The sequence below is a fragment of the Montipora capricornis genome, chromosome 5, assembly GCF_036669925.1.
Source record: "Montipora capricornis isolate CH-2021 chromosome 5, ASM3666992v2, whole genome shotgun sequence".
Classification (NCBI taxonomy): domain Eukaryota; kingdom Metazoa; phylum Cnidaria; class Anthozoa; order Scleractinia; family Acroporidae; genus Montipora; species Montipora capricornis.
The window spans coordinates 15296161-15317730 of record NC_090887.1 but is presented as its reverse complement, the minus strand read 5'-3'; the positions used below and the strand labels follow the sequence as shown (position 1 = coordinate 15317730).

Genomic DNA, 21570 nt, shown 5'->3' with positions numbered 1-21570 from the left:
CAGTAGTTGAAACCAAAGAGAGAAACGATCCTCGCACTTTTCTAGACAATTTAAGCAATTGTGTCAAAATTCAGGTGGTTCCAAAGGTGCAATTCTCTACCAACTCAACTATGCCAAGCCACACAGCTGGAAGCGGGTAAATTTGTTGGGCTCATGTGTTCCAGTGAAAGGAGTCAATGAAAGAAATGTAGATATTACAATGAAGTGCGGGCTATTTTATAGTTATAGCGCGAAAGGGAGCGTGATATCGCCTAATACTTAGCCGACGAGGCCAAGGGCGGAGTCGGCTAAAATTAGGCGATGTCACGCAAGCTTGCGCGCTATAACTGTATTATAACTTAACATATTGATAACAAATGAAAGATTCCAAACTTGTAACACTTGTGTAACATTTGTGAAGCGGCGCCGGTCCGTGATTTTCACATTCTCTTGCGAAATCTAAATCTTCGCCTCGTTGGCTATCTATCATCTCATCTCCAACGCGCGCTCATGAAATAATTGTTAAATAGACGTCATGTAGACTTGCATCTATCGAGAACTTTATGACCATATTTGGGCAGTGTATCAATGTGTTGATATATAAAGATTAATGTCTTCATTTGTTTCGGTACAGTAGTCATTAAATTTGTTCTACAGCTAAGCCAACCAATGCCATAGGCCAATTTCTGAGATGACGTCACAAACAAATTTTCTTTAATTTATGCCGTGCAGAGGAGTTTCTTCAGTGACGTCATCTCAAGAACGAGGCCAATATTGCATAGGGTCTGTCTTGGTTTAAATGACTGCAAAATACATTTTGCTACCTCTACAATGCAATGGAAAGGAAACGGGAAATATGTCTGTTGAATTATAATTTCAGCTATGTGCACAAAGTTAAAAATTATATTTGTTTTACTTCTTCATGTCTTCTCTACAGTTTGTCTCAACGAGACAAAGGATATCCAAAAAATAATAACAAGTAAGAAATGTCTACATTGTATTTTACTTTGCATTACAAAGACATCAAGCCAACAGTGCCAAGATCTCGTCTTCCTTCAATGGTTCCAAACTTCACTGGCCGACAGAGTGAATGCAAAGAGATCGTGGATCTCGTGAGTTCCGAACTTACCCGAATCGTGACGATCTGGGGCTCACCCGGGTTCGGAAAAACATCGGTGGCAATAGCGGTGGGGCATCAACTGCAATCTCAAGGCTTTCCTGTTTGTTTCCTTTGGTCACGAGGACTCCAGACAAAGGCAGATCTGACATCGAAGCTTTTCCGTCTTGTAAGGCAACCTACCACGAGTCAGAGATCAGTACCTCAGCTTCTGTCCTTGGAAGATGAGCTAATTGAAACCCTCGGCAACATTTCAGATTCCCTCGTCATTATTCTTGATAATGTTGATGATCTACTAGAGAGTGGAATTCCAAAAGTAAAAGAAGACGTCCTGCAACTATTTGAAGAAATTCTCATGCAAAATGAGAAGATAACTCTGGTGGTGACCACACGAGAATCATTTGAGTTTATGAACTTGAATTTCCAAGGTCACAAATCAGTAAGAATAAGGCCACTAGACGATACCTCATCTCATGCTCTAGTTCATGAATTGGTGCCAAATACTAGTCCCGATGACTGCGCAAGAATTGCCCAAATATGTGGGTGTGTGCCACTTGCAATGATGTTAATGTGCTCTCTAGTTTGTGAAGATGATGTTCTAACAAGTCAGTGTTTGAACGAAATCACCGAGTCCGCAACAGAAAGTATCGTCGACATCTTAGACAATCCAGATTATCCAGCTAATCAACGAATAAAGTTGCTGTATGAAAAGTCCTTCCTCCGACTTTCTCCCGCAGAAAAAGAAGCATTTGTGTCTTTGTCTGTTCTTCCGGGGAGTTTTACCACGGATCTCGCCTCAGCTGTATTGAACGTTACGGGAGTGATTGAGACCAAGAAAATGTTGCAACGACTCCGAAGAAAGTCTCTTCTCGATTCAAACTCCCACTCTGGAAAATTTGAAATGCATAAGCTCCTTCAGTCATTTGCTAAAGAAGCAGGCGAACAGCGTATGGAAGAAATAGTAGCAATTGCAAAGTGCCGTTTCCATGCGTATTTCATTTCTTGTTTCGACAAATTGAATGCTGAGTTTCTAGATGGACATTCCATGGATGCATTCGTTGCATTCTATGAGGAAAAACAGCTTTTTATAGAAAGCCTAGTAGACGGCTGCACTGATTCCAAGATAGCCGAGAATGTTTTCAAAGTTTTGATAAAAGCAGAAATGTTTCTGGACTCGCTGTTTTGGTGTTCCACAGAATCTTACAATTTTGATAATATCTACGATTCGGCCTTAAAGTCAGCCAGTGCTCTGGGAAATATACATTATCAGAGACATTTACTAGTTTCCAAAGCTTTTGCTGAAATTACTTGGGGAGCGGAAGGAAGTGCAATGCAAGTTCTAAAAAAGGCATATGAAATGCAGTCGACATCTTGTTCAGGTTCTGATGATGAAAGGAGTAAATACTTGTGTTATTTTGGCATATGTCAGCTTGTTATTGGCGAAGTTAAAAGCGGGATGCAGTGCCTACTAGAGGCTGTTTCTTTAATGCATGAAATTGGAGAGCAGAAAATTCTAAAGCTCGTTGTTCACCAAGTCATTGCTGTCTATTATCAGTTCTTAAACGACCCTTCTACCTCGACTTACTACTATAACAAAGCACGCAAAGAATGCAACTCCGCGGCAGACGAGCAACTGATTGTTATTCCACCTCTTGGATGCAAAGGAGAAGAACCAAAAAATGGCAAAAAGCTTCAAACAAACACTTTTGACTCCGGTACAAATTATTGGCCATTGCAATTCCTAGTTATATTTCACATCAGTAAAGCAGCAAATAACATCTTTGACAATGACACCAAGCAATTTGTAATCAACCCTGCCCTTCGAATATTAAATGATTTTCAGATAAATTCCAAAACCCCTTTTTATTTGTTTCATTTTTGCGGTAATGTTATGGCATTTCTGGGGTCAACATTCACACAAAAGGGAATTGTTGGCGGATCAGGTTTCGAAGAGTCAGTCGCACGTCACCAAGCAACACTCGAGCAATTCAAACATAGCTCTTCAGGCCCAGAGGAGAACGTTGATTCAACCGTGACCCTTCGTTCTCAAGAATGCAACCAGCCTCTCGCAAAGTTCTACCAAGACTTCGGTGAATTGCACCAAAGCAAGAAGAACTACTCAAAGGCTCTATATTTCAAAACCTGCGCTCTTGATATCATATTGAGAACAAATAGACAGGAAGTAAATGCATTCTTAGCCCAAAGCTACCATTCACTCGGGGTGACACAGAATTCGCTGGGTGATTTTTCCTCTGCTCTCCACTCTGCCAAACGGGCATTGCAAGTGAGAATTAAAGTGTTCGGAGAAGATCATTCAAGCACAGCTGATAGTTATCATTTACTCGGGGTCATACAGCATTCGGTAGGTGATTTTACCTCTGCTCTACAGTCAAAGCAGCGGTCGTTAGATATACGGATGATAAAAGTGTTAGGAGAAGATCATGCAAGAACAGCTGATAGTTACCAATCACTTGCGGTGACCCAGCATTCGTTAGGTGATTTCAACTCTGCTCTCCAGTCTGCCAAACTGGCATTGCAAGTCCAAATTAAAGTCTTCGGAGAAGATCATGCAAGCACAGCTGATGGTTATCATTTCCTCGGGGTGACACAGCATTCGTTCGGTGATTTTACTTCCGCTCTCAAGTCTGCCAAACGGGCATTGCAAGTGCGAATAAAAGTGTTCGGAGAAGATCATGCAAGCAGAGCTAATAGTTATCATTTACTCGGGGTGATACAGCATTCGTTAGGTGATTTTACATCTGCTCTACAGTCAAAGCAGCGGTCGTTAGATATACGGATGATAAAAGTGTTAAGAGAAGATCATGCAAACACAGCTGATAGTTACCATTCACTTGGCGTGACCCAACATTCGTTAGGTGATTTCAACTCTGCTCTCCAGTCTGCCAAACGGGCATTGCAAGTGCGAATTAAAGTGTTCGGAGAATTTCATGCAAGCACAGCTGATAGTTATCATTTCCTCGGCGTGACACAGCATTCGTTCGGTGATTTTACTTCCGCTCTCAAGTCTGCCAAACGGGCATTGCAAGTGCGAATAAAAGTGTTCGGAGAAGATCATGGAAGCACAGCTAATAGTTATCAATCACTCGTGGTGAGACAGCATTCGTTTGGTGAATTACCTCTGCTCTACAGTCAAAGCAGCGGTCGTTAGACATACGGATAAAAGTGTTCGGAGAAGATCATGCAAGCACAGCTGATAGTTATCATTCACTCGGGGTGACAGAGCATTCGTTAGGTGATTTTACCTCTGCTCTACAGTCAAAGCAGCGGTCATTAGATGTACGGATAAAACTGTTTGGAGAACATCATGCCACCACAGCTGATAGTTACCATTCACTCGGGGTGACACAGCATTTGCTAGGTGATTTTACCTCTGCTCTCCAGTCTGCCAAACGGGCATTGCAAGTGCGAATAAAAGTGTTCGGAGAAGATCATGCAAGCACAGCGGATAGTTACGATTCACTCGGGGTGACACAGCATTCGTTAGGTGATTTTACCTCTGCTCTCCAGTCTGCCAAACGGGCATTGCAAGTGCGAATAAAAGTGTTCGGAGAAGGTCATGCAAGCACATCTGATAGTTACCATTTACTCGGGGTGACACAGCATTCGTTATGTGATTTTACCTCTGCTCTACAGTCAAAGCAGCGGTCGTTAGACATACGGATAAAAGTGTTCGGAGAAGATCACGCAACCACGGCCGATAGTCACAATTCACTCGGGGTAACACAGCATTCGTTTGGTGATTTTACCTCTGCTCTACAGTCAAAGCATCGGGCATTAGATGAGCCGATAAAATTGTTCGGAGAAGAACATGCAAGCACAGCTGATAGCTACGATTCACTTGGGGTGACACAGCATTCGTTAGGTGATTTTACCTCTGCTCTCCAGTCTGCCAAACGGACTTTGCAAGTGCGAATAAAAGTGTTGGGAGAAGATCATGCAAGCACAGCCGATAGTTACGATTCACTTGGGGTGACACAGCATTCGTTAGGTGATTTCAACTCTGCTCTCCAGTCTGCCAAACTGGCATTGCAAGTGCGAATAAAAGTTTTCGGAGAAGATCATGCAAGCACAGGTGATAGTTACGATTCAGTTGGGGTGACACAATATTCCTTAGGTGATTTTACCTCTGCTCTGCAGTCTCACCAGCGGGCATTGGATGTGCGGATAAACGTGTTTGGAGAAGATCATGCAAGCACAGCCAATAGTTACGATTCCCTTGGGGTGACACAGCATTCGTTAGGTGATTTCAACTCTGCTCTCCAGTCTGCCGAACGGGCATTGCTTGTGCGAATAAAAGTGTTTGGAAAAGATCATGCAAGCACAGCCGATAGTTACGATTCACTCAGAGTGACACAGCCAATCGTTAGGTGATTTTTCCTCTGCTCTCCAGTCTGCAAAATGGGCATCGCAAGTGCGAATAACAGTGTTCGGAGAAGATCATGCAAGCACAACTCATAGTTACCATTTACTCGGGGTGACACAGCATTCTTTAGGTGATTTTACCTCTGCTCTCCAGTCTGCCGAACGGGCAATGCAAGTCCGAATTAAAGTGTTAGGAGAAGATCATGTAAGCACAGCCAATAGTTACCATTCAATCGGGGTGACACAGCATTCGTTAGGTGATTTTACCTCTGCTCTCCAGTCTGGCAAACGGGCATTGCAAGTGCGAAAAAAAGTGTTGGGAGAAGATCATGCAAGCACAGCCGATAGTTACGATTCACTTGGGGTGACACAGCATTCGTTAGGTGATTTCAACTCTGCTCTGCAGTCTCACCAGCGGGCATTGGATGTGCGTATAAAAGTGTTAGGAGAAGATCATGCAAGCACAGCCGATAGTTACGATTCCCTTGGGGTGACACAGCATTCGTTAGGTGATTTCAACTCTGCTCTCCAGTCTGCCAAACGGGCATTGCAAGTGCGAATAAAAGTGTTCGGAGAAGATCATGCAAGCACAGCTGATAGTTACCATTTACTTGGTGTGACACAGCATTCGTTAGGTGATTTTAGCTCTGCTCTACAGTCAAAGCAGCGGTCGTTAGACATACGGATGAAAGTGTTAGGAAAAGATCATGCAAGCACAGCTAATAGTTACGATTTACTTGGGGTGACACAGCATTCGTTAGGTGATTTTACCTCTGCTCTGCATTCAAAGCATCGGGCATTAGATGTGCTCATAAAACTGTCCGGAGAAGATCATGCAAGGACAGCTGATATTTACCATGACTCGAACTCGGGATCACACAGCACTTGTTAGGTTTTCTTACTTTCTCTGTCGAGTCTGACCAATGGGTGTTAAATGTTCGTACGAAGCTGTCTGGAGACTTTTTTGTTGTTTAGATGCCTGGGAGAAACTTCTTTAGCACTGCTGAAGTTACTTTTTTTTTTATAGATCACGTGGTATGCAGTTTATGATTTCACTTTGGCTTGCATCATGAGTCCATTACCCAGGTGTAAGAATCATTTACCAGGTTTGTCTTTATCAGCGTCAAAGAAGTGTCTATTTTTAGACCAGTTTTTGTGGGAAAAGAAAGAATCCTTGGCTTGAACGTGACGTCATTGGCAGCCATGTTGGTGTACTGAACAATAGCGAAAAAGTCTTTTGGGAATTTGGCTTTATTATTATACAACACGCGAGCGACATTTTTCTTTTGTTTTGTACACCAACATGGCGGTCTAATCACGTGAGTGCAAGACAAGAATAGACCAAATCGGGTAACTTAATGATGTACCCAATTCAAAATGACAATACCTGAAACAAAACGATCAATTCCCAAAGGGTTATGTTATCTTGATATCGTTTCTTGTAAGTTTTGTGTCATGTTCATGTATGCCATTGCGATGCATGCACTGCACGCCTCAATTAGCAATGGTGCACACTTTTAGTGTTCAGTGAACTTGAACTTGGTTTGAAGTGAATACGACATTGAGTTTGCCCATTTGCATTGCTTTATTGTTTCTTTTCCCGAAAAACTCGGTTTAAAAATATACAGTTTTCTGAGGCTGATGGGGACTCGGGCTAATAGACCTTATTCATGATGGCCGCCATGTTCGATTTGCTATTATCATGCAAATTAGCAACACACTTCTGAGGGGGCAAACAACACAAGTTCGAGAGTTAATAACGAACATCTTAATCACATAGATGATTTGTTTCACGTTCATTGAATGTTTATCAACTAAGTAGTAAAATAGGATGATTACACAAGGTAGTTCGATGTTTTTTTCAGTGAAAAATGAGCAGATAACGAAGTAGAAAGTCAAAATGTCAAAGGCAATCAAAAGGTATAAAATTATTCTAAAAGGTACTTACTTCTAAATTCTAAAATGCACTTTTAGCATTGTTATTTCAATATTTCGACGACCCGATTTTCCGCAATTTGCCTTTTTGCCAATGTTAGCCCCCAGCATAACACATGGCTTATTTGCCTGACAATTTGAAACCACCATGGGGGCTATCTGAATAAGGCCTATTATCTAACTTTTGGCGCGCATGGGTGATGGACTCTTGCTTACATCCGAATTAATCAGCGTGGTTGTAATATATAGAGGAAATGGTTTGAAGTATAGATCTAAACGCTGCCTATGGTAAAAATTTACTCAAACAATAGAAGAATCAGGTGATCCATGTGTTTTTCGCATTACCACATACCACATTTTTTTTATCTTTCAAGGAAACGGTGCAGATGGTTTCAAGTTTGAATAATTATTTCGAATATAACTATGCAGAATGAATTACACAAATAAATTAACTGATCTGCATTGCTTAAACATAAGATCGTTTTCATGAATGGCCAGCCCTTATTTGCTGTTTAATATGTCGTAACAAAGCCGCGTAAGACTTTCCATTTTGTGGTAACTTGTGAGAGTAAGAAGCCCAAGGAAGGGGAATAAATATCATAACCTTAGGAACAAGGCCCATTCGTGTCTTATTAGTACTTTGGCGAAGATTCATCTTTAGATTTAGAAATACATTGTTGAGTGGAGATCTCACCGGTTGCGCTAGATAACTTAACCTCCGGCTGGCCTCCAATGACAACAACAAGCTTTTGATATTCAGAAAAAACGGTTTGAAGAAGATCGAAAAAAATACCAATAGACTGTTACGCATTCTAATTCATTCTGCATTTATTACAATGTGGTAAAGTATATGATTCCGCAAGTCATGCCAGATGACATTCCTCACACTCGCACAGCATTTCAAAGAGTTGTCTTGTGGCATGACTTTAGGCTTGCCACTCGCGAGGGAATAGACTGTGTGTTACTGACCTGTTCCTGCAGGAATTGTGCTTAATTTCACTTACAGTCCTCCTCTGTTAGAATTAAATATTTGAATGGCAGCTATCACTCGTTGATGCAAAATGGTATCACTGGAGAGTTTTTAAGAAGCTATGACCGCTACGGTAACGACAACGCTACAAAACAATAACACTCATTGGTTAAAAGAGGAAAATCGTGTCGCACGTGCTGCACATTTTCAAATAATTTCTTTTTTAGAACAAAGTAAATATAATGAGCTATCTTATGGTGGCTTTTTAAATTTTTACAAAATTCGAGACCGAAAAAGTTAGCAGTAACCTTAATGACTGGTCCCGAGGGAAACAGTGAATTTTGTTTCCCTCGAATCTCAATGTTTCTCCGTGGCGCAGCCCCTGGAAACATTGAGATTCGAGGGAAACAAAATTAACTGTTTCCCTCGGGACCAGTCAGTAAGTGCTTAATATATTGAAATCGCCAAATTTGAGGTCTTAACGACAATTTTAGCTTTACAACTGTTAACCATTTATTCTCTATTTTTTCTCTGAAATACGCGAATCATTTTCATGACACCTTACTCACATTGGGTGAGATGGACTAGATAGAAAAATTGTGAAAGACTTACGATAGTGGAAAATTTTAATTTGAGGCCAAGACATTTTGATCGACGTCCAGCGCCCTCGTAGATCTAAAGTTCCCTTTTTGCTGGGTTGTCAGTATGGCAATCCCAGTCGGAAAATGAGTAATATTTCTCTGTTTTTTATTTATTTTATTTTATTTTTTTCCGTGTCGGTAAAAGTCTTGCCGTCACTCCCCTGCTAAGTGGTGTCTTTGTGCATAGAGTCTTCTGTGTTTTCTTAGGTTTGAGGGGGTTGGGGTAATGCGTAGATTTCTCTGGTGCACACAGGAGAACACTTAATTAACTTGCAATGGCATCGAAAGTGATTGTAACGCGAATGGCGTTTTAGTGCATCTTTAAACAAAATATACCCTTATGGACCTCAAGAATGGAAAGTCAATTGGATAAACAAGACAGGCGGTCAAAAATAAATATCTGGAATCGTAAAAGCGACGAGTAATGGACTTCGACAACAACCTTTCGCCCGTCTAGCCGAAATCAAAGTGAGCTGTGTCAAAGTGAAATCAAAGTGAGCTGCTTATGGGTTCAACAAAGACAGAGAAGGAATCGAACATCTTAAGTGGATCTGTGCATGTGATCTCTGTTGTCTGGCTATTTTTATTTATTTGTACTCAACTCTGTACAGTCTTCCGGTAACAATTGCAAATTTCACTAGTTCTTGTTAACCTTCAATGGCGTCGAAAGTTAGTGTAACGCGAATGGCGTTTTAGTGAATCTTTTTAACAATTAAAAAAATATCGAGACAAAACATCTTTCGCTAGTTAAAGCTAGTTGTTTTGGTTTTCAAAGCCGGCGCTTTTCGCTACTAATGGGCTATAACAAATAGCCTACTCGTAGCTCAACCAATCAGAACGCAGCATTGATGATAGACCACTACTTGGATTTTACTAAAAACGAAATATACCCTCATTGAGCTCAAGAATGGAACGTCAATTGGATGAACAAGACAGGCGGTGAAAATATATATATCTGGAATCTTTAAAGCGACGAGTAATAGTCTTCGACAACAATTTCATTTTTGTCGTTGGATATCAAGTGAGCTTTGTTTCCAATATTTTACTAACTTGGTAATATTATAACACTGAAATCAAATGGGAATTTTTTTATGAATTTAACAAACATTGAAGGAATCGAACGCCTTGAATGGATCACACTGTTTGCTGAAGTCGCATCTAAGTTGTCTGGAAACTTACATTTATTTTGTACTCAACTCTGCAAAGGTAAAAACAAATTGGAAATGGGGCAGTGAACAATTATTTGAATGAAAGCTTGTTGTCTCTTGTGCTTCATTAGGGAGCTTTAGCAATGACGACGGCAACGGCAACGAGAACGTCATGAAAAAACATAAATTCCCGTTATTGCGATCACTTCGCGACTATTCCAAACTTTTTAATATGACAAAGGTGTGGCAGTCCTTCAGAAATGAAACGGTTACGAGCGGCGGTTAATTTAGGGGAGAAAAATAAAAATTTATGTCCAAGTGCTGACGTTCTCTATAACACCTCAAACTTGGTTATTTCACGTTGTGGTTTTGCTGACGACGGCAAAGAAATTGACAAAAAGGAAAAACGCACGTGCGGGGCGTGCAAAGCTACTGCTTTTGCCTACTAAATATGCAAATTTGTAACGTTCTCGTTGCCGTCGCCGTTGTCGTTGCTAAAGCTCCCTATTATTTACGGTCAAGGTTCTTTCGAAAAGGGTTTGATGTGAACTGTCAGAAATTTATTTAATTGCGTATGCTTTGTGACACGAATTATGTGTCTTGTTTACACACACGCAATTGAAATAGGCAGGGTTTCTTGCCTATAATTAACAATTATTCCATGAGGGCGCGTTGGATATGAGATGATAGATAGCCAACGAGGCGTATAGCGCCGAGTTGGCTATAATGATCTCATATCCAACAAGCGCGAGTGGAATAATTGTTTTATTAAAAACACCCCCAAAATATAGAAAACTAGACTACAATAAAAACAAAAAGGTCCAAAAACTCACGCATATGCTTGGCCGTGTTTGTAGATCATGGTATAATGGCTCATAACCCATGATGGCTTAGCCAATCAAAACTCTCGAATTGCATTATCCAATGATCCAGTTTTTAATAATAGCAGATATGTTGTTTATTTCAAAAAAATTTTCGCTGGAAATTTTTTTTTGGGAGATTTCCAGCTTTTGTGAATTTATCATGTTGTGTAATTTTCGAGCATAACAAATTTGCATACGTGGGTTGAAATGTGATACCGGAGGATTCTCTTGGGGTAGTGCGCTGTAAGCAGCTCGTGCATAAGTCACCAAGATAAACAGGTCTGTTGGAAGCGTGCTTGAGTTTCAACAAAATGAGCCCCAAAATCAGCAAAAAATTGTAACGCTGATGAATAATAAAGTAGCTGCTATTTCCAAAACGATGGAATTACCTGGTGATAAATAACCTCGTCTTGGAGAGAAAGTTTTTGACTTTGCAGGAACAATGGCCAACCTCAAGAGTTAAGCGATTGTGATCTTTGTGTTGAATTCGCACATTTCTTGTCAAACCTTATAACGCTTCAAAGAAAAAGAAAACTAACAAAAACAAAAACCCGGTATCTTGTCTATCATTTGACACAGATGCTTCACTGTTTCGCGAGTAAACACGCCGCGGTAACTTGATCACGGTGCCAGCTGAATTCGATGTCACTTTCGACTTGTGCATCCAAAAGTACAATAACAAAATTAAACGTAGCAAAAATCTCCCAAAAATGTTTTTCGCTGATGCTAACTTTTTATATTCGCTGTCCAAAATTAATGTTGTTTTTAAGCCGTAAATTTTGTTGCTGATGACAAAATATTTTATTCTCGATCGACCTAACTAAAAACTTCCTTCTGCTCTTCCTAAAAACTGTCTCAATATTCATTTACGTTTGCATCAATATTTGTTTTCCGTAAAGCAAGCTAGCAGAATCTGTGCCTTCCTTAGTTTGCATTTTTGCCTGTTAAAATAGAATTTTCAGTCCTATGCTTCTGTTCCAATGGAGTAAACTTTTTAGGTCACCCATCCAGATACTAAACCCACCAGACATGGCTTGACTTCAGTGAACTTTTGTAATACATAGCTGTCAGACGCTCAGAGTGCATGCTTTGCCCGTTGTGATGAAACTTGAAAATGATCAACATGTCAGCCTAGAATTCCCTTTTATTTTCTTCAATCTTTCTGGGTTTAGTATTTTGCTAGAAACCTTCTTCTCAGGTGGGGGGGGGGGGGGGGTATTAACCTAAGACTTCTATCATGGCACTACAATGATATACAAAGCCAAAACAATATCGTGTACTACTAGAGCTACATATTACGCAAAGACAACTTGAAACTGCTGGAAGACAAAACGCAGCTCACTTGACAATATGGAATAAAGCGCTGTGTTACTGCACCACCACACGTACGCAATGCGTGCCTATTTTTTTCTAAAGATGACAGGATTTTTTTTGTTTCTGACAAATGATTAATAGGCTGGTAGCTCAGAAAAAGATCTGTTTCGTCGTATCAACGTGTGAGCCAAAGGGCCTCTGCTGGCACGACTTCTGGGTGAGCCCTTAAATGGTCTTAATGACCCACGACTTCAAAAAATTGCTTGAAACGCTGCAGTTCAGTACCACCCAACTCAGTCCCTTCTGTTTTTGAGTAACACGTACCACAGGCAACCAAGTGTACGCTCATGGAACGTATAGTTTATTAAAGAATTGTGTTCGTGACCGGAAACGAGTTTTTGTGTTTTCGTTACACGCAATGCAATGTCCGGTTATCGTATAACTCGGTATCACATCTTACTGGGCTAATTTCTCCCGGTATCGCTGGTTTAAAAAAAAGTGTGAAATATTTTGAAATACCATGGTAAAAACTTGTAAAGCATCTGTTTACTGGTTTTGATTGGAGTCAACGCCTTTAACGACAGTTTTAAAAGTGAACAGTTATTCTACGATCGCACTTAACAAAGTAATTGGGTGACAGAATGTGGACTTTGCACTTTAAACTTCGGACTACGGAATTGAACTGGATATTGACCAATATATTGTAACATTTAAAATAAACCTCTGAAATACTGTGAACTTAAAGGAAGTCGGCTAAAAATCATTCGAACAAAGTGTAGGCTACCAGTAGTCTCTTCATATTCCGTGGTGCCAGCTTTAAAACTTGCGTTGAGGCGTAGACTCAGTGTTCGACTTGCTGCTTATAAGAGATAAAAAGAAATGGACACTAGTTGACCATTTTTAAATGGCCAGGACGGATGGCTTTCAATCGCAGAAGTAAATCATAATGCGTCAACGCACAAAACTGGTGTTTGTCGCAAATGTTGGTCATAAATGGTGAGAGAGTTTTGACTCTCTTAGTTATACGGTTGTTTGCTCAGCGACCAAGCCTCTGAATGGCTGCGAGGCTGCCGGTGATCTTTAATTGATACAGACCACACTTCCTTTGTTAGGTCAATTGTGTTGTTGTAATTGAAACGAGTCTACATTAACATTAGAAAAGCAAAAAGGTTTGTTATATCAAAACAGGGTAACCGGCAGGCTCACTTCCATTCTTAGTCCAGGTAACTTAGATACAACTGTAAAATGGTGTATTCACGGATCATAATAAAATTTCTCGTTTCACTGTTTTGTTACTTTATTTATTCTATTTAATAGAAGCTATAAAACAAACATAAATTTCAGTCCACTACGTTTTGAACTCTTTGCAGTAACAACTCTGCACTAGGTGCCAGAGGAATGTTTTTCCAAGGTTCGAGAGAAAGCTACGCAGGTCAAAGGTAATGACTAAGAACTCAAGCTCAATACTTCTGGTATCCACGGTATACCCTCCCTCTACTCGATGCCCTAAATTACATTACAATACATTATACTCCAATAAACTCTAGAACTTTTTGGTAGATGCATTTACAGTAAACGACACCTCAGTACACGGCACGACTAAGATGAAATTTTCGCGAAGAAGCACATGCGTGTAAAAAAGCTTTTTTAGCAAAAAGAAACAACAATTTTAAAATGGCAAGACAAATGTATAGAACCTTTATAAGCCACACATCCACATCTCTTACTGATATTTGAAAATTTATTATTACACTTATTCAGTATAAAAAAAGAATTGTTTTATTCGTTATATACTGAGTCCATGGTTTTATTCAGTCGTCAAAATTATCTATCTACGGACTTGAATATATTGAATTTTGCCTAAATTTAAAGTGTTTTTGCCCATATTTTGCTCTCGATAGGATCCGGCGATGGGCGATTTCTCCTTCTAATTCACAATCCCACACTGTCTGGTCAATGTTAGATCCTTTTTGTACTGGGACCAGTTAACACCGTGACTAATCCAGGACTTAGACTTAGACATTATTCAGCAATGATTAGATATATATACCAATATGTTTTGGTGAATAATGGGCACGTTTACCAGTCAGGTGATCTGTAGTGGTTAAGTAGATAAAAACAGTTCGCTCAAACTGGGTGCTCCGGTCTCAAGTCCTGTCCACAGACAACTTTAATTTTTTTTTTCTTTTATCCGCTACCACAAGTCCTGGGACAAAGTAATCCAAATGGAGGATAATACTTCATTTGGAGCAAACTGACAATCAAGGATAATCCTTCATTTAAGGAAAAGATCGTGTTGGAATGGAAAGGGACCTGCCTTGTTTCCTCCTCGGCATTCGTCCCAGTCCCCCTTCGCGGGCCTGTCTCTTCGGTGCCTTCTAACTTCTCCACAGATTAAAATTACTCTTCAGGGCCGGTTGTTCAAAAGCCGATTAGCGCTAATCCTAGATTAAAAACTAACCGAGGAGTCTATTTCTCTACCCCCAAGTGCTGTCCAACGCTGATATTCTGCAAAAGTTTACATTAAAAGAAGTCAATCTTGAGAAACAAAAATAAGCAAACGAAACTTTTACCAAAAAGTTGAAAACGTGAAACAAAAGTTTACGCTAATCCTGGATTAAGTTAATCGGCTTTCGAACGACCGGGCTCAGAAGGTAAAGGAAAACTCTCGTTATTCAAACATCAACAATGCACATAGATGGGTTAAACCCTGCAAAGACGTACATTTCAACAAATATCGACCCTGCCAGAAATATTAAATAAATAATTATAAACACACAGCCAACTTTTCGGTTCAAAACCCACTTGTTTAAAAATAGAACAAAAAAGGCAATGGCAACGGACCCCAAGATGAAAAAACACGACATAAAAAGTCCACGACTGCTGACAACAATCGGTTCATGATTACCCCAGAGTGTTGTCTTAATAAATTATGGTACACCGAGGCAAAGAAAGATGTCAAACGTGTTACTGCCGACTGTGTTTGATACAGCCATGTCGCCGTCACCTGAGAAATAACAAAAGGAAGCGTTTCACTAAACGATGCAAAATAAAAACTTTAGCCCACTGCAAACTCCTTCCCAGGGCTATTCTCCCAGGTTCTTTCGAACCTTCAGATATATTTTGGGAATCTTTTCTCTCCTCCCTAAAAACTCTCGGGGAAAGCTTGGCTTGGAGCAGACTGTTAAATTGTTGCTTTCAGGCCGAGGAAAGGCTTTTAATGTTAACTATGGCGCCTTTTACGGACAGACAGTTGAGCCGTCATTCAGCAAATGTTTCGTGACGCTCCAAATGACATCTTATTTTAGTTCTTCAAACAACGTCATGGTGACTATTCTTTACCCCTGAACAAAGAAATGACTACTATACTGTTTCCCTCAACTATTTCTTCTAGAGTTGAGCTTCATTTTTTATGCTTACGCCTTCCGAAGTTTGATTTCAGCAGAATCACGGCGTCTGATCGCGAGATACGAAACCAGCAATATGATGAAGTGGAATAGAAAACTAGCCTACCTTTCCGAGCGATGAACAGGCTCGATGAGCAATCTGGTATACTGCTTCCAAAAGCGACGAGTGTGAGACCCATGATTGCATCCGGGATCCCGAACGTGTATCCAATAATTGTAACCATCCAAACGAGGGTGTATGATGAGAATCCGATCCAGAAAATGCAAGCTATAAAAGTGACAGCCACCCACTTGTGGCAGGATTCCTTCTTCACATCCGGAATGGTGAAATAGTACGCTATGTTGATTGGGAGGCCAATGAACTAGCATAATCTGGCCGCCAGTCCCTCCGGGGGGTTGAACGGCGTCCCTAGCGTGAGATCTGGGACCGGGCGGTGCTTTAAATGGTCACCACCACTGCCTGAGTAGAAAAAGTAACTTACTATCACTTTCAGGCGCGGCTTGCTTTCTCTCAATTTAACGCTCACAGTATCGCAAAAGCTATTCAACTCACGTGATAGAGCGGTTTTCAAATGAATGTCGTAAAACCAAAACCAAAGTAATTACTTTGGCAAATCAAAAAGGACTGAGACAGTTCAAAGTTATTACACGTAGCCGACACAAAGCGCGGGAAAATCTGCACGCGCGAGCCACGATTGGTTTTGGTTTGACTTCTGATTGGGTGAAACATTGGCGCGAAAACTTTGAACCAATCACTGAGTGAGGTAATGCAAAACCAAAGTAATTCACTAATTACTTTCGACACTCAATTGAAAACCACTCTAAATGTCCCCCACTTATGCACCCGAGCAAAGTATTCTACATAAGTTTACAATTTCTAATCATCCAGTAAAGAATTAAATCTTTTACTGGGACTGGGTGCTGAGGCGCTTTCCTGGTCGCCTGTCACGTGATCTGTCCAGGTCACGTGACCTCCAGCATTAGCTGATGAAGGCCATGGTTTATGGCCAAAGCGTTCTATGTTTCAATACACTATTTCCAGTAAAAGATTTAATTTTTTAACAAAGTATTCTACAGCTCCGGGAGACTATAAGTCAAATCCGATTAGATCAACTTTTGTGAGGAGGCCTAGACGGGAATACCCGGAGAAAAACCTGTCGGAACAGACAAGAGAACCCACAAACGCAACCTTAAAGGCCCGAGCAAATGTTGTCAACATTTGCTTCAATATCCGTTCGATTTTGTTGAATGACGTTGAACGATGTTGTCTGCTGGGGTGGTTAAACGCTTCAGTTCAACACATCATGAACATTTGATTCAACACAGCTTCACGAGAGGCCTGGTATTCAGTCCCGAGCTTAAGCCGCGTTGTTAATATGGATACGGACTTGTTACTATGAATACAGACATGACTATGTCATTAAGAGACCGCGCATACCCAACAATAGGGAACTTAAGCAACGACGACGGTGACGGCACCGAGAACGTCATCTCAAAATATAAATTCGCGTCATTGTTATCACTTCGTAAACATGTCAACCCTTTTAATATGACAAGGGTGTGGTAGTTCCGTAAAAACGACATTGGTCGGAACGGCGCTTAATTTAGGGGAGAAAATGAAACTCTATCGTCAAGTGCTGACGTTCTCCTTAAAACCTCAAATTTGACTATTTCACGTTTTTGTTTTGCTGACGACGGCAAAGAAATGGACAAAAGTGAAAAACGCACGTGCAGGGCGTGCAAAGCTACTGTTTTTTCCCACTAAATATGCAAATTTGTGACGTTCTCGTTGCCGTCGCCGTTGTCGTTGCTTAAGTTCCCTAATGTTGAAAGAGGAAGGGAGGGAGGGAGGGGGGGGGGGTTTAACGGCTTCAAGTTCATTCAACATTCGCGATAACAAAAGAAGTGTTGAATGGTTGTTGAGGCAAAGTTTAAACGCTCTTAAACTCATTCCGACGACGACGACGGCAATCAGAACGTCATCTCAAAATATAAATTCAGGTTATTGTTATCCCTTGTTGACTATTTTAACCTTTTTAATATGACAAGGGTGTGGTAGTTCCTCAAAAATGACGCTGGTCGGAACGGCGCTTAATTTAGGAGAGAAAATGAAAATACATTCTCAAGTGCTGGCGTTCTCCATAAATTAAAACCTCAAAATTGGCCATTTCACGTTGTTTTGCAGAGGACGGCAAAGAAATGGACAAAATTGAAAAACGCACGTGCAGGGTGGGCAAAGCTATTTTTTTTCCAACTAAAGGCTGGTTTTCACTAACGACAGAGTCGGGGTCAGAGTCAGAATCCAGTGAAAACTGCATTTTCTGAGTCGGAAGCAGAAACGGAAGAATAAACCAATCACAATGCTGGATTCCAAGTATTGTGATTGGTTGGTTCTTCCGCTTCTGCTCCCGACTCCGACAATCTAGTTTCACTCACTTCGGGATCATAAGCGACGGAGTCATAAGCGGAGTCGGAAGAAATTGGGAACGTTCTGGTTCTTCTGACTCCGATTCCGTCGAGCTGATGACTCAGCTTAAGACCCCGAGCTTTGATTTTCACGACATTTGATTGGTTTACATCGGTTTGCGAACGAAAATTTACTCTGCGGCTTTTCAGTGTGTAAATCTCAGTATGTATATAATAAATATAGAAGACTTCATGGAAAGTGCGCGCGTACGGTGTTTACACACTCGTTGTTTTGTATCAGAAATCTCACTCGTTTGCTTCGTTCACTTGTTCGATTTCTGATACGCCACAACTCGTGTGTAAACACCGCACGCGCGCACTTTCCATGAAGTATTCTATATTTACGACTCAGACGCAATTTTCCCTTTCGTAAACAAGCGATGCCATTTGGACGAGACAATTTTCACTGTTAAGTTTGTCGTTTGCAAATGAGGAAAAAATACTTAATCTTGGACTAGATTAGGAGCGTTTGTCACTTAGAATTTTAAGAAAACTGAGAAAAAATTTGAGAAAAAAATTCGAATTCGAATTCGGTCCAATGGTTTAATAGCAAATGCACTTAACCTCTACACTACCAAAACAACGGCTTCAAGGTGGCAATTTTAAAGTATTTAAATGAAGCTAATCCTAACAGTTTATTGACAGCTAACCGAATAAAAAAGGCTTGGTTACTAAGAATGGCATCGACCGTCAAAAATGGCATCGCTTGTTTACGAACGGGAAATTAGCGACTCCGAGTCCGTCGCTAGTGAAAACTAGCCTTAAATATTCAAATTTGTGACGTTCTCCTTGCCGTCGCCGTTGTCGTTGCTTAATAGGGAGCTTAAGCAACGACAACGGCGACGGCAACGAGAACGTCATCTCAAAATATAAATTCGCGTTGTTGTAATCGCTTCGTTACTATTTCAACTTTTTTAATATGACGGGGGTGTGGTAGTTCCTCAAAAATGACGCTGGTAGGAACGGCGCTCAATTTAGGGCAGAAAATGAAAATTTATCCTCAAGTAATGACGTTGTCCATAAAACCTCAAATTTGGCTGTTTCACGTTGTAGTTTTGCTGACGACGGCAAAGAAATGGACAAAAGTGAAAAACACTCGTGCAGGGCGTGCAAAGCTATTGTTTTTGCCTACCAAATATGCAAATTTGTGACGCTCTCGTTGCCGTCGCCGTTGTCGTTGCTTAAGCTCCCTAATCTCCTTATTATCATTGGTTAAAAGAAGAAACAAATCGTGCTGCACGTGCTGCACGTGTGGCACGCATTTTAGGAAGTATTTCTGCCGAACTCTGCACGACAACGCCGTGAAATCACCAAATTTGAGGTTTTGACGACAACGTGAGCATACTAATGTGAACCTTTCATTCGCTATTTTTACCCTGAAACTGCTCGCACCAATTTATTTTTGGGATACTTCGCCCACACTGTGGGATTTGAACGAGATAGAAAACATGTAATCGTGAAGGACATACATACGATACAGCAAAGTTCTATTTTGAGGTGAAGTTTTCGTTCATGTCGCCCAAGTAGATCAAAGGCCCTTTTAATGAAAGGCGAGTGCTCTAAACTCCAGTCTGCTATCTCTGCTTCCAATTCAGAAGTACAGATCAGTACATGTATAAAACTTACTCATAAGTGGTTTCGCCTCGCCATCATCTTCTTCTTTCTCATCTTGTTCTTTCTCTTGTTCCCGGCTTATCATCTCCTTTTTCTCTCGAAGGCTTTTCCTTTTCAGGGTCTGGTTGTTCTTTAGTGGTAACAAATTCACTCTTTTCTTCCACTTGGCTTTCTTCCTTCTCGCCAGAAGCTATATTTTCGTATCCGTTGTTAATGGCTATGCCGATACCGTTGGAAGCGTGTAAATCGGATTTGAACTCTGGGCTGCCTGTGTTCGTTATCTTGTAGACCCAAGCCTTGAAGTTTCGAGATGATCGGCGCAATATGTGATCGAATGCCCGAAAGTCTAGCATCCGCGCTCTCTGAAACAAACAACGATAAAACACGAGTGTTTGTATTTGTATTGTAGTTAAAGCTTTGAAATGGTCAACTTTAGTTGATGCAACGGATATTTTAACAAACAATCATTATTAGTAATCATCCAAGTTTCCCCAAGTCATCATCAAAGGTTGGAATAGATATCTTCATTCATTTATGGACGTTAACATTAAATTTCACTTCCTGGTTTCCTACATTTGTACATATTCACCAGTCAATAGCTACCTTAAATTCGGAGTAAAAGTACTACAAGTACATTTTTAAGTTCTGAACACTCACATTAATAATCATTGTAATTTTATTTTATCTTTAAGCCCTGTGTACGGGGGGGGGGGGGGGTACTCCCCTATATAAGGTATATAGGTATGTGCCGCCCCAAAGGGTATGGTTTTTGAGCCGTTTTGGTCTGAAAACGGGTATAGATTTTGACAATTATGGTCTGAAATCGGGTCGGGTTTTTGGGGCCGGGAACATTTACGAAAGCTTACAAACATATTTTTCTTCTCGGTACGTAACTGGAACGACTAACTGAACTGAACTTCAAATGATTTTTTTTTTCATTTAAATTGATACAAAAGATCGAGATAGATTTATGTTCAATGTTAATAGGCCTTACAATGTATAATAACGAGTCAATGTATTTTCATTCCTTTCGAGTTCGTTTTTTTTATATTATTGTTCTGTTCTGTTATTCTGTTCCCGTTAGATCGATTAGTATATCTGCAAACTGTTTTCATGACGGCACAATTTAAAGCGTGAATTATTCTAGAATTTTGTGCCTGATGCAATTCTCAGTGTTTTATACTTCCTAATAAAAAATATTATGCTTTAACGTAATATACTTTGTTGTGATTTCACTCGGATACTATAATAATGTAACGATCTTATAAAGCCATGTCTGAAAACGGGTGTATATTTGCAAGTTCAGGTCTGAAAACGGGTATGAATTTTAGAGGTCAGGTCTGAAAACGGGTGTGGAAAATGGCATGTTTAGGTCTGAAATAGGGTCGGGATTTGAAGACCCGGGCGGCACACCCCCACCAAGAATTCCGAGGAGTACCCCCCCGGGCCCTGTGTGTACACCCAGAATGGAAAACGTCTAACCAGAGACTTAATACTCCACAACTTTGTTTACTGATTACCTAGTCTTCCACCTGAAAGGTACTTGAGGTCAGCCTTCATTGTGTGAAACAACATAAGATTGAAGTCATTCTGCGCATGTCAGTGCTCACATTCATATTCTTATATTGAGTGATACTTCCATCTGCTACCTTCCAGGTGGAAGACAGTTAATCAATGCATAAAGTTTTTAAGATCTTAGATCTTACATCTATTACATTGAATTCTCTGATAAA

General features: G+C 40.5%; 1 protein-coding gene and 1 long non-coding RNA gene across 2 annotated transcripts in view; one reads left to right on the top strand and one right to left on the bottom strand.

Annotated features, from left to right (window-relative positions):
• The window catches only part of LOC138048438 (uncharacterized), a 13872-nt gene extending 7410 nt beyond the window's left edge, over window positions 1-6462 (top strand). Inside the window, exons 4-7 of the mRNA XM_068894630.1 lie at window positions 75-136; window positions 1000-4142; window positions 4256-5357; window positions 5611-6462. Coding sequence (XP_068750731.1) covers window positions 75-136; window positions 1000-4142; window positions 4256-5357; window positions 5611-6371 — 5068 coding nt within the window. The 3' untranslated portion in view covers window positions 6372-6462. The remainder of the gene's footprint in view (window positions 1-74; window positions 137-999; window positions 4143-4255; window positions 5358-5610) is intronic.
• Window positions 6463-14492: 8030 nt separating this feature from the next.
• LOC138049634 (uncharacterized) lies at window positions 14493-20135 on the bottom strand. Its single transcript, XR_011132418.1, has 3 exons — window positions 19850-20135; window positions 15864-16217; window positions 14493-15357 (listed from the first exon to the last, which is right to left on the bottom strand). It is a non-coding gene; the product is annotated as an uncharacterized lncRNA (long non-coding RNA).
• Between the last annotated feature and the right edge of the window lie 1435 nt (window positions 20136-21570).